General features: G+C 56.5%; 1 protein-coding gene across 17 annotated transcripts in view; it reads left to right on the top strand.

Moving 5' to 3' along the window:
- Window positions 1–13,072, top strand: part of ANO1 (anoctamin 1) — a 218,538-nt gene that overhangs the window by 126,568 nt on the left and 78,898 nt on the right. For 9 of the 17 annotated variants that reach the window (XM_077961822.1, XM_028833093.2, XM_015113456.3 and 6 more), the window contains 5 exons: window positions 4,734–4,832; window positions 5,653–5,804; window positions 7,678–7,732; window positions 10,307–10,358; window positions 12,754–12,819. In XM_077961822.1, the coding sequence (XP_077817948.1) occupies window positions 4,734–4,832; window positions 5,653–5,804; window positions 7,678–7,732; window positions 10,307–10,358; window positions 12,754–12,819 (424 nt within the window). The remainder of the gene's footprint in view (window positions 1–4,733; window positions 4,833–5,652; window positions 5,805–7,677; window positions 7,733–10,306; window positions 10,359–12,753; window positions 12,820–13,072) is intronic. The other 8 variants (XR_013403429.1, XM_077961821.1, XM_015113458.3 and 5 more) reach the window with 1 other exon arrangement.

Below are 13,072 nucleotides of genomic sequence, written 5' to 3'. Positions count from 1 at the left end.
TGTGAGGACCACGGTAGGTGAGGAAGGAAGCTCAACCCCTAGGAAGCCAAGGGCAACCCGAAAACCAACCAGGTCTGATCTTTAGGGGTGCAAACCTTCAAATCTTCTAGCAATTTCGAGTCCACGCTCCCCCTGCAGGGAGTCCCGTCCGTGGCCATGATCGGACGATAGAAGCACGCAGGGCCACCGTGCGGACTGAGGGTCTAGGCCCTCGGGCCACGGGGACTGTAACGGGGAACCCTGGGCATCCCTGCCCACTGTGTATCCGCCACGGGGACTCGCTTGTCCTTTCTGTTTGTGATTTTCTTCTTCCTTCTGAAACGAAAATGTCAGAAGCGATTCCAGGAAGGTCAGAGTTCTTTGGGGCTGGGTTCAGCGGGAGGTTTCCGCCTGCAGAGTCAGTCTCTGGGCTAAGGTCAGCATCTTCTGTCCCCTCTGGTTGGGGGCCATCTGGGGGGTTGACTCTGTCCCCTTGCAGAGCCCCATGGTCTGGCCAGATGGGGCCTCACCACCCCCACAGCTGTGGCTCTTGGCCAAGTAGGTTCATGAACCTTAAAGACTCCAGCTAGAGGGCCCAGAGTCGGGGCAGAATGCACTCCTCAGGGCGCTGGCTGGGGGCGAAGGGGACACGGCTGTCACTCCCAGTGTCTTCCTGCCGGGGACAGGCTGTGGTCAGTCCGGGCACCATGCTTTAAAACATCCCACATGTGTTTTTGCCGAACTGGTCCCATGACCCCTTTCCCGAATCTCACCAGATGTTTCCCTGGGAGAGACCCCGTTGCTCACGTAAACAGGGGTGCGTGTTTTCCCAGGGAGGCCAGCAGCAGGCACCGGCTCCTTGACCACCAGGCAGAAATCTTCACGGACTCAGAGGAATATATTTTGGGTCTTTGCGTGTGAGCGAGCGGAGCCCAGAAATAAATCTGTGTCTGTAACAGGAATAGACAGGCTCTCCCGCACGTGGGCTGCCTTTTCTCCTGACTCAGAAGTGCCCCGTGGAGTCAGTGCTGTTCCTGTGGGTCACCAGGCTGGAAGACCACCACCTCTCCAGCCTCAGTGCCCTCCGTGGCTCCCCAGCACTGAGGAGGTGGCTTTGAGCTTCTTGGCCGAAGGAGTCCGTGCTTACGCAGGCTGGGGCTCAGCTGGACCAGGGCTGCTGAGAGCACCAGAGGCTCCCCTGCTGGGAAACAGGTCTTGTAATACCCAGTTGGCGATGAGGAAATGCAGGCTCAGAGAGGTTAAGTCACTTTGTGGAAACCACACGGGGGCAGGGCAGGATTCCAGCCCAGGCCACGCCGTCCCAGGCCTCTAAGCACGGTGCCCACTCAATCTGCCCCTCGAGGGCCACAGAAGGATCTGGGCTCATCTTGCCAGAGCCCCTGGTGCTGCCTCCTCCAGTTCACTCTGAGATCATCAGTTCTCAACCCACACCTTACGTCCTTCAGCCCTGGGCTCCCCACAAGAGTCCCCAGGCCGCTGTCTCCCTGAAGCAGCCTCAGGCCCCCACTCCTGGGTCCACGCTTCTGCACAGCTCCCCTAACCACTGGGACAGGCCCCTGCACAAAGCCCTGCAGGACCCCAACCTACAGCTTCAGGGTGGGAGCAGGGGCTGAGCAGTGGCCCCCGAGCCACATGCTCCTGGAGCATGCAAACGTGGCCTTGTTTGGAAGAAGGGTCTTCACAGAAGGAATTAAGTTAAACATTTCTGGATGAGATCATCCTGGATTTAAGGTGGGCCATAAATCCAATAGCAGAGAATGGCAGAGGGAGATTCGAGACCTAGTGAGGAGAGGAGACCGTGCCACCGAGGAGCCAGCAGCTGGAGCGATGTGGCCACAGCCAGAGAACACCTGGAGCCCCCGGAAGCTGGGAGAGGCAGGAAGGATCCTCTCCTAGGGCCTTCGGAGAGAGTGCGGCCCTGGAGACACTTTGACTGTGGACTTCAGGCCTCCAGAGCTGAAGGAGAATGAACCTCTGTAGTTTTAAGCTGCCCACTTTGGGGTCACGTGTTACAGCAGCTGCAGGAGGATCCCACAATGATCAGCATGGCACACACCTCAGGGCCTCAGTTTTCCCAGCTGTGAAATGAGGATGATGATGGGACCTGCCTCACAGGCTTGCGGTGAGGACGAAATGAGTTAATATGCATGGAATGCATGCAGCAGGGACCGGCGCATAACTGACATTGAGTGGATGTCAGCCTCTGTCAACATTACTATTACTATTACTGTATTATTGCCCTTCGTTCATTCATTCCATAAATATGTGCAAAGCGGCTGCTCTGAGCCTGCCGTGGGCAGCAGGGCAGCACAGAAGAGACCTGAGTGGTGGTGCTGGGGAGAGGATGGCGTAGGGCAGGCCTCGTGGATGCAGCCGGAGGCCTCACCATCAGCATAAACCACTGTGGGTGGGGCTTCCGGAGGAGCGACAGGACAGGATTCACCCCATGGCCATTTGCTTTTCTGTCGGATCAGGAAGAAGCATGGGATGAAGCTGGGGCGTCAAGGAGGGTCTCCCTTCCTCGGTGGGTCACCTGAGGTGCCGGGGCCCTGCGTTTAACTCTCTCTGCTGGACCTGGAAGCTTCGCCCAGGTCCCCGGGACCGTCGCATTCACAGGCTTCCACCAAGGCTCTCACTGAGTACATTGACTTGACCCACTTCAGATTTTGTTTTCTTTTTTTTTTTTTTTTGAGATGGAGTCTGGCTCTGTCGCCCAGTCTGGAGTGCAGTGTCCAGATCTCAGCTCACTGCAAGCTCCGCCTCCCGGGTTTACACCATTCTCCTGCCTCAGCCTCCCGAGTAGCTGGGACTACAGGCGCCCGCCACCTCGCCCGGCTAGTTTTTTGTATTTTTTAGTAGAGACGGGGTTTCACCATGTTAGCCAGGATGGTCTCAATCTCCTGACTTCGTGATCTACCCGTCTCGGCCTCCCAAAGTGCTGGGATTACAGGCTTGAGCCACCGCGCCCGGCCAGATTTTGTTTTCTTAAAACTCATCCCCAAGTACACTTTGGGAGGCCGAGGCAGGCAGATCGCCTGAGGTCAGGAGTTCCAGACCAGCCTGGCCAACATGGTGAAATCCCATCTCTACTAAAAATACAGAAACTAGCCAGGCATGGTGGTGCACACCTGTAATCCCAGCTACTCGGGAGACTGAGGTAGGAGAATCGCTTGAACCCAGGAGGCGGAGGTTGCAGTGAGCTGAGATCGCGCCACTGCACTCCAGCCTGGGCAACAAGAGTGAGACTCCATCTCAAAAAAACAAAAAATGATTAAAAACAAAACAAACAAACAAAAACTCATCCCCAAGTGACTCTGGCTTCATTGCTTTTTGTCAACAAGCTACAACGAACCTATGTACTTGTGTCAAACGCTCAAGGGGTCCAGAACCCAGGTCAGGCCCTGAGCCTGCACCTGGTCGCTCTGCACCCAGAGGGGACGGATGAGGTCCCAGCCGGCACTCGCTCTTCCTTCCGTCTGCCTTTTTGCCAAGACTTCCCATCCCTTCCTTTAAGTCTCAGAATTGTGGAAAGGAGAGGTGGATGGGACTTCAGTCTGGAAGCCCCGGTCTGACCCCCAAGCCCCGGGGGACCAAGGACCCCACTGCCCTTAGGCAGCTCTGGCTCGGGAGGACTCGGCGCCGTCTTGCTTCTTGTTGCATCAGCACCCCGGGCAGCTGGGTGGTCTCAGGGTGACGGGAAGGCCGATGGATGTGACATGTGTCTTCGATGGGGAAATACGTTGCGGCCGTATACATGCTGCTCCTTTGGTAAAGGGACTCTCTTAAATGCGAAATCCAGAGGGGAGAGGGAAAGCTGGAGACGTTGGGGGCATCTTTGCACCTGATCCCCGATTAAGAGCGGGGAGTCCGGGCAGGGCTGCCTGTGTTTGAGCGCAGCCTGTGTTTGTGGTGACTTCATCTCCCCCAGCCTCAGTGTTCCCATCTGTAAAGGCGGCCTTTCCCATCAAGCTGGCCATGGAGGTTGATGGAGTCATTTCTCATGAAGCCCCTAGCTCATGCCGCATCCTCGCCAGCCAGCGCTCGGTGACTCTCTGCTGTTCACTGTTGTCATTGAGGACCAAAGAGAGGTGACTTGGCCAAGCTTGCAGCTGTTTAGGGAGGGCGCTGGACTTGAACTCAGGCCTGCCTTCGAGCCCGTGCACCAGGCTGCCCATTCTCTTTAGGATAAAGTCAGTGCAGATACAAGGGAACCCGGGAAGTGGACCCGGAGCAGGCAGAGGTGTGGCCCTGACCCACAGGGGGAAGATGCCCAGAGTAGGGACCATCTTCAGCCATCCCCCCCTCGGCACTTCTCAGGCACCCACAGGTCCCTGAGTGATCCCAGGTGGAGGCCGAGGGGCCTGGGCTCTGCGTCCTGAAAGGTCCTCTTTTGTGGCCTGGGCCACTCTGGGGGCCCTCTGCTAAACCCTCCTGAAAACTTCCCCCTTGTTTTGGAGTCTGTACCCCCCGGGGATCCTCCTCTTAAACCCTCCTGGCTCTTAAAGGTTCCCGTGTGACCTGGGGGAGCTCCCATAGCCCCCTGTACTTCCTCCCACCTTCTGCTAAAAGGGGATTCTAGATGCACCTCAAAGTGTTGTCAACGTGGAATGAGGTCGCGGTGAAAGCAGCCATACACAGTAGCTGCTCAATAAATTGTGGCGGTATCTGAAGATCAAGGTAGTTTTCCACACAGATCCACCCACCCTGACCCAGAACCTTCCTTCTCTCTCCAGACTAAAATCCATGGAGTCGGGTTTGTGAAAATCCACGCGCCCTGGAACGTGCTGTGCAGAGAGGCCGAGTTTCTGAAACTGAAGATGCCGACGAAGAAGGTTGGTATTGATGATTCTGCTCCGAAATGAATCGCCAAGTCTAGAGGTCACTTGGACGCCCGGCGGTGAAACATGCATACCTCGAGGCCCTGAGTTTTATAAAAAGCCTAGTGGGCTTCACGGCTACCCCTGGGAGGACCATGTGGCTCGACGTGACAAGGCCCCCAGGCTCCGGAGTCCTCATGACCCAGCCCTGGGCGGTCTTTACAGACCCCAGACCAAACCCCACCAAGAGGTGGTGCAGGCGGAAGAGCCCACCTCTCAGCTCCCAAGGAATCGTCTGTACATGCAGACGCAGTTACAGCTCGGGCCCTGGGGCTTTCGTGTTTGTGGCATCTCAGCTAATTTATCAGATTCACTTTAATTACGTTTTCTGGCTTACTGGGATTTTTCTTTTTAATCTGTGAAAACCTTGTATCTAAAAAGCAGTTTGACAGTGTGTTCCCAGAAGCTTAGCTTGGAGTCGGTATTTACTCTGGCAGGCGGACGGGTGAAGCTGAGCTAGCTATAGCAAATCAACCTCCTGCTTCTCGCGCCCTCAGAGACCACTTGGATTCCCTCTTTCGAAGCAAAAGTAAAGTTTAGGGGGGAAATTCTCTGGAATGCATTGTAATTGTGCTTTTGGCTGGGCGCTCCTGAAACTCTGGGCTTTCACGGCATGGGCAGGGAGGGGCGGTGTATTCCGGCCCACCCAGGCACTCTGCTCTCAGGACGTGCCATTGCATGGGGTGGGATGGTTCTCTGGCCGTCTGAGAACAGATTCCATGGATCGTGGTCCAGCCGGGTGACGCGGCTCCCCGATTGCTTGTCTTATCTGCAGATGTACCACATTAATGAGACGCGTGGCCTTCTGAAAAAAATCAACTCTGTGCTCCAGAAAATCACAGACCCCATCCAGCCCAAAGTGGCTGAGCACAGGCCCCAGACCATGAAGAGACTCTCCTATCCCTTCTCCCGGGAGAAGCAGCATCTGTAAGTGAGGACCCCCAACCTGCTCCCCAAAGGGTCCTGTGCGTGGGGATTTCACCTTCTAGCATGAGAAATGCAGATTGATTATCTGCCCCCCCGCCAAAGAAGAGCGTGTTCTTGGTTTTTTTTTTTTTGAGATGGAGTCTCGCTCTGCCGCCCAGGCTGGAGTGCAGTGGCCGGATCTCAGCTCACTGCAAGCTCCGCCTCCCGGGTTCACGCCATTCTCCTGCCTCAGCCTCCCGAGTAGCTGGGACTACAGGCGCCCGCCACCTCGCCCGGCTAGTTTTTCGTATTTTTCAGTAGAGACGGGGTTTCACCATGTTAGCCAGGATGGTCTCGATCTCCTGACCTCGCGATCCGCCCGTCTCGGCCTCCCAAAGTGCTGGGATTACAGGCTTGAGCCACCGCGCCCGGCCGAGCATGTTCTTGTAAGAGCTTGGTGGTTGCTGAGCCCAGAAGACGTCGTGGAAATGATTTCTAAGATCACTGTTAACTGAGGAGTTAGGAGGACACAGAATCTCGTTCTGCTTGGCGACACAGGAAAAACTTCTTTGGCCTGTGTGAGGACCCCAAAGCAGTGGTCTGGACATGCCTTCCCACCCGCTCCCTGCCGCCGCCACCCCACCCCGCTCCAGGGTCTGGCTAACGAGGCCTCCTGCAGTCCAGGTAGCCTTGAGCCCAAGTGAGTCTCACTCCTTGTGGCAGAAATTGAAAAGCATCCCTAGGCAGGAGGCCTGAGGCCCCAGGGACTCACCGCCAGCTGGCTTGCCTGGCAGGGCCATGCCTATTCTGGAACCTTCCCTCCTCCTCCGCTCCCGAGGGCAGTGGGGCGTAGCCACCTGGGTCAGCAGTGACTGCAAGGCCTCTGCGGGCCTCACCGGGCAGAGCTGGAGCGTGGGCAGAGGTGGGAATAGAAAGCTTGAGCCGTGGGAACCCAGACGGACTTTGGATGGAAGTTCTAAGGGGCAGGAGGGCTCCTGGACAGTGCCGGCCTCACAGGGTCGGGGGCATGGAAGAGCAGACAGGGAGCTCACAGGGGCCCTTGCTCATAAATGTAGTAGGGGTGGAGCCATGAGCATCACAGGATGCTTTAACCAGGTCCTCATTCCTAGAGGGGACAGGACATGCCACCAGAGAGAAAGAAGCGACCCCCAAGCCCAGCCCTTTCCTCCAGCTCCAGAACAGGGACTTGGGACATTAGAGGAAACCGCCCTCCTTCCAGGACCCCCACCAACCTCCCTCGTCTCTGCCCTGGGTTGACTGTCAGCCCTACTGCCTGGCCAGGGCTGGGATCACCTCCAGGCTCCATGGAGGTGGAAACCCAGGCACCCTCCCCAGCTCTCCCCCAAGAGCCTTGGAGCGCAGGGAGAGCAGGGAGTGTGTTCCCAAGATGCCCCCCCACCCTCAGGAAGCCTTGGGCCATCCCTATGCAGCCCATCAGGACCCAAACCATTGGAAGGGAGATTGTTTTCAAGGTTGGAACTGTCTGCCTGTGGCGGTGATACTGCCCCTGTCCCCCACCTTATTGAAGCAGAGGCTTTCAAAACTGCCCGCTGAGGATGTCACCAAAAGGAAGCAGGGATCTTCCGGGGGGGCTGTGTGGGGGGGTGGGGGGCTGGGGGGTGGTCTGACCATACTTGCCTCTTAGGTCACTTCCCACCTGTGTGGGTCTCAGGCTGCGCCCGGGTGCAGGGGCGGTGAAACAGACTGTTCCAAATGCCCAGGGGCGGACGGGTCATACCTGGCGCGCGGACAGAGTTCCGTCCATTTCGCAGTCGCCGCTAATGGGGACAATATGGTTTCCCGGGGCCTTGAAACCCGGAGAACCACGGGCTCTGGTGAACTGTGTCTTATTTCCTTCCTGGTATTTCCACAGGTTTGACCTGTCTGATAAGGATTCGTTTTTTGACAGTAAAACCCGGAGTACGATTGTAAGTATCTCGCGCGCCTGGAAACGGCTCCCTGGCAAGGTGGCCCTGGGGATCCAGATGATAATTTCATTTTGGTGAAACTCCTCCCGGTGGAAACCGGCTCTAATTGTCTGTGACAGAAATAATTAGAATAATGAAAGGGAGAGGGCAGCGAGGGGCCCAGGGGATAGTCGTGCCCCAGGCTGGGGCAGCTCAGAGGAAGGGAATAAGCACAGAGCTCGGGAAAGCAGGAGGGAAGCCAGACCCCTGGAATGATTTCAGAGGTCGGTGTTTCTGGATCTGTGCAGCTCCCAGCACATCTCTCAGAGCCTCTTCGTGGTGGGGTTGTATGTGCCTGACCATCAATCCACGATGCGGGGCTTTCGGGGCAGGCAGGTGTGGGCAGGAGGGAGGGGGTGATGGAGGCGAAGGCATGTGGGTTGAGATCTCTTTCCAGGCCTTTGCCAGAGGAGCCAACTGAGGTTTGAAATCTGAACAGGCCACCCTGCCCTACTCAAGGCACTGGCTCCGTGTTTATCCAACCTGTTCACCAGCCAAGCTAGGGCTGTGCATGGCTCAGGACCCAACTTCAATCTAAACAAGAAATTAACCTGGCAGCCAAACTGTTGCTGTTGTTCTCTCTTCCCCGCCCAGAAAGCCCAGCCTGGTTGGGCAGAGACAGAGAGCTGGGAGGAGGCAGCTCGACCTTGTCCAGACGACTGCTCCTCATGACCACCACCTGAGACTGGCAGGCAGCCAGCGGGAGGGTGGTGCAGGTCGCAGCAGCACGGGGGTTCTGAGCCACTGCTGGGACAGGCAGATCTGGGGCGGGGAGGAGGGGATCTCTCTCCTAGAGACCCTGGAGGCCAGTTTCTACATGGCCAACATGCTCCAAAGAAACTGAGAATTCATGGCTTTGGCCTTGGTTAGTCGGGCCTAATAGTCATCAAAATGCAACAGCATGTAGGGTTGGCTGAGGTTCTAGGCAAAGGCGTGGAGGAGTAACAGCCCTTCCCCACTCCTCTCCTCCACACCATTCACTCTCTCCTGGCATTGGGGTGGCCCAGTGTGCAAGTGGATAGGAGTCAGAGAACAGCAGTGCTCGATAGGGAGAGGCCCACTGTGCTGGTCTTGGGTTTTAGACCTTTGGCCTGTAGGTACTGGGGAGCCATAGAAGGTTGTGGAGCAAGGTTGAGGATATGGTGAGATCTGTTCCAGAAGGATCACTGCCAGTGACGAGCTGTGGGAGGGCAGGTGACTGGTAGATGAGGGCTCATGGCAGTGGTCATCAATGGGGGCCACAACTACATGTGGAAGGCAGGAGGTGGTTACAAGAGAATCGGCAAGGTCAGGACCGATTAGATCTGAGGGATGATGGGGAGGGAGCCATGGAGAACAGCTGAGTGGGTGATTCCTTCCTTCATTCAGCAGGGATGTATTGGGTACCTGCTGTGTGCCCGAACCTGGTGGAAGAAAAGAGGCACTGAGGACATTTATAATCTGGCAGGTGGGGAGAGGCAAGCCGAGCTGGAAGACAGAGCCGCCGGGAAGGTGGTGGCTTTAGGGCCTGGTTGTTAACGAGACCCTGGACCTATTCCGATCTGAAGGGGACAAGTGCTTCTAGGAGAAGGAACAGCCAGGGCGGAGGCCCTGTGGCTTCAGGAGTGGTTTCGGAAAGTGAGAGAGGCAGCCAGGGGGCAGGATTGTTGGGACAGGTGGGTCCGGTGGAGGCAGAGGAGAAGAGGTCAGATGGTCTGGGCCTGGGGACACTGGAAGGACGTTGGCCTTGCCTGAGAGAGTAGAGGCAGAATTGGTGTGCTCTGAAATGCACATCTGCATAGCAGGACCAGTTCTTCTCACCCCAGTTTACAGATTGAAAAACTGAGGCTGGGGTGGTGATGTCATTGGTCCAAAATCACACAGCTGCAAATGGCAGAGCTGGCACCAGGGTCCAGGCAGACAGACTCCCGAGCCGGAGCTGCCGAGGCCACCAAACAAAATATTTCACTAGTCAAGGGGCAGGCGGCTGCGGTGGGATCCCTTCAGCAGGGCTCTGCCCAGGCACCGGGAACCCAGAGCCCGATGGTGGCCACCTCCTGCCGCCGTGGGGAATGGATCCCAAGGCCCGCCTCACCGCCACCACCCCCGATCCCCCAGAGTCCTAGAACATTCAGGGTTGTGTCCCGGGGTGGTGCTGTTCCAACTCAGCTCTCAGCACTAGGGTGCTGTAAACCCACCAGGCAGGGTATGTGGCACAGCTGTGACACAGGACACCAGCATTAGGCCCAGGAGAGCATAACAGTGCTTTGCTGGGACCAGCTGCCATCACTCCCAAATGAAAGTGGGAAGTGAACGATGGGAACTGCAGGTGGTACCTGTTTCTCCCTGAGAATCTCAAGCCTTTGACAGTGTTGAGAGCCCTCAGCTGGGTCAACCCTCCCTGAATAAAGGCCATTGTCTTTCCTTGGAAAATAGCACCAAAGAGGTCTTCATGGGTAATGTGTGACCAGGTCCTCTCCAGCCACAACAGACTGTTTCTGCTGGTGGGAGGTGCCTTCAGTAACTACTCACCCCTCCTTCTTGTCTCTGCAATAGGTCTATGAGATCTTGAAGAGAACGACGTGTACCAAGGCCAAGTACAGCATGGGTAAGCATGTTTTTGGGGCTTGAGATCAGCGTTGGTCTCCAAGTGGGAATCTCGCCTCCGAGTCATCTCTGTGGGAGGCGGGCAGCCGGCTTGGGGTGTTTAAGAGGGTTTTGATTTAAGCCTGTGTAACAGTTTCAGACAGGAGGGCTGGGTTGGGAGCGTGCAGGGCGGTTTTATGGCCCAGCACTTTTAAACACAAACGCATCCTTCACTTTGGCCTGAGCGGTTTGTGAGCTGTGTGGACAGACTCTCCCTGCAGGGGCGGTAAATCCAGGCTGGAAATAGACCAGCGTTAGGGGTGACTGGGGGTTCCTGGCCCTCTCTTAACCCTCACGGTCCCGTGGGAAGTAATCGGGGTTCCAGCCAGGGGACATCGTGCGGTGTTCCAGACCCTTAAAAGCTCACCAGGGCTTGCTGAAATCAGGGCCCCTGACGAGGCACCACCAGGTACAGACAGCCTGATTCCAGAAGCTGCCACAAAACCATCCTGACCAGGCTCCCTGGGTACCAGTTTCCAGAACCCCTTAAGCCATAGATACAAAATCTTCCTGATTAAATTGTGTAGCTGGGAACCTCCCCCGTCAGTAGGTCCCTTGCCCACAGCTGCAGGCAGTTTGTGAAAGCCAAAACATTGCAGAGCAAAGGAATGCCTTTTCCGGCCTCTCCTCCCCTCCTTCTTGAGCTGTCTTTTGCCCTGCTGAGAGCCATGCCATAGGGTAGCATCCATCACTCTGTAGAAGCCTCTGAAATGACGAGGCCATGGCTCCCCGGGGACACAGCAGGTCTGGTGAGAGCTGGAGTCTGTGCATACGGGAGGGACCATCTTGCTGCCTTGGCTTCCTGTGGTGGCAGGAATGCCGTGGGAAGTAAAAATGGAGAGCAGTGGGAGTCAACGGCTCAGAACTTGAATTCCTGGGGTCAGTCCCGGGAGACAGAAAGAAGACGAACCCTTGACTGCTCGGGTGGCTGCTTGACCCCCGACTGTATGGCCTGTGGTCACTCACAGGGATACCCTTGCAGGCCCGAAGTCTCTAAGTCCATGTCCTAAGTCAAGGGGAGTGTGGAGGAGTCCCATCCAGGGTCAAAAGGACTGAGATCCTCTAGAATGGCCAAGCCCTAGTCCACACGACTGCAGTGAGGTCAGGCAGAAAAGAAGGTGACGTCGGGAGTTTGGGTTTTTGAAATTGCTCCTCTAGGTCGCTGCTGCCAGGGCACAGCCTTGGAAAGGTCACTAGAGGTAAGGAGGAGGTGTGGTTCTGGTCCCAGGGCTAGGTCTTGGACCTCAGTTTCCCCCTGGGTCTCTGCAGCGTTCCTTCCAGTAGAAACGTGTATGGTTGCAGTAGAAGTCCAGCAGCTTCGGGCTGCATGGCCTGGGCTGGCTCTCTGCCCGGGATGGTCCCTGGGGACATGGGGTCTCTGTGCTCCCACCGGTTTTGTGGCAGGGCTGGTTCCCTGCACCTGGTGACAGGGCGGATAGACGTGGGTCCTCCTCTTCAGCCCTGCTTCACCACGGCACCTTGTCTGAGAGTTGACCCACCTCTGAGTTCATCCTCAAGTACGTCACCCACCAAGCTGTGTACCATAGTCTTGCAGGATGAGCAGGGTGGGGCTGGCTGGGGGATTTAGGAACTGTGATGAGAAAAGGCCTTCCAGATAGAGGGAGTGGCACGTGCAAAGGCCCTGCGGCAGGCAGCACCAGGCTAGCAGCATTCCAGCAACAGGAAGGAGGCCAGCGAGCCTGGATCAGGTCCTATGTCCACTTTCTATTGCAGACAAACTTTTCACTCACACATGTGACTTAAACCCCTTCCTCTGGTTTTGATTTCTAAGCATCCCTCAGGTCCCCTGATCATTCCAGGTCACTGACCACAGAGATGGCCCATTTTTGAGGGGACTCCAGGAGGTCACTTTCCCACCGCTATCAGGTGGAGTCTCAGAGGGTGGGCCGCCCAGGCTGCTGTGAAAAACGCTCTTACTGCCTAGGAAGCCTCTTCAGCCAAGCAGGCGGTTCCATGAGCAGCAAAGGGTCCCATGGAAACGCCCCCACCCGGCTGGACCCCCACGATGTGTTTGGAGCAAGATCAGATTTCCAGGAAACCCTTTCCTACACGTGGCCCTAGCTCTCCCGTCCTCTCTCGCAGTCTCCTGGGGCTGGGTGCCTGCATGCACACGTGTTAGGACACACAGGCGTGGTGTTTTATAATGTGCCCATGGTGTTTTTTTATGTGGCCCTGGGGGCCACATAAAAAGGGGCCCCACCAGCATTCCACTGCCTCCAGGAGCACTGGCCGGCCGTGAGTCCGCCAGAATCGCTGGCCACCTGCGCTTGCTGCCCCAAATGTAGCTTTGGTCCTGTCAGGCCTTTCCACATCACTAATAGCCAATGTATAAACAGGGCAAGGCGAGGGAAGAAAGAAGGACTCCGCCCTTCTAAGTAAAAGGCGGAAATGTGGGAAGTATGGTAAGTGTGGGCCTCCTCCGGTTTTCCCAATCAATCTAAAATCTAATTCCGAATTGTATGTGTGTTTTCTGACACCATCAATTTTTCCATCCGTATGTTTCCTCATGATTCAGCTTCTCTAACCGCTTACATCCCACCTTCCCCATCTGCAGGCTTGCCTCGGACAGGTGGGGGGGCTGGTGAATCGGAGGCTTGGGGTGACAGTGAAGCCACGGTCCGCTCACACCGCCTGCCTCTGAGATGGAGTCGCCTC

Source organism: Macaca mulatta, chromosome 14 (genome assembly GCF_049350105.2).
Source record: "Macaca mulatta isolate MMU2019108-1 chromosome 14, T2T-MMU8v2.0, whole genome shotgun sequence".
In the NCBI taxonomy this organism is placed as follows: Eukaryota; Metazoa; Chordata; class Mammalia; order Primates; family Cercopithecidae; genus Macaca; species Macaca mulatta.
This window is presented reverse-complemented; position numbering and strand designations above follow the sequence as displayed.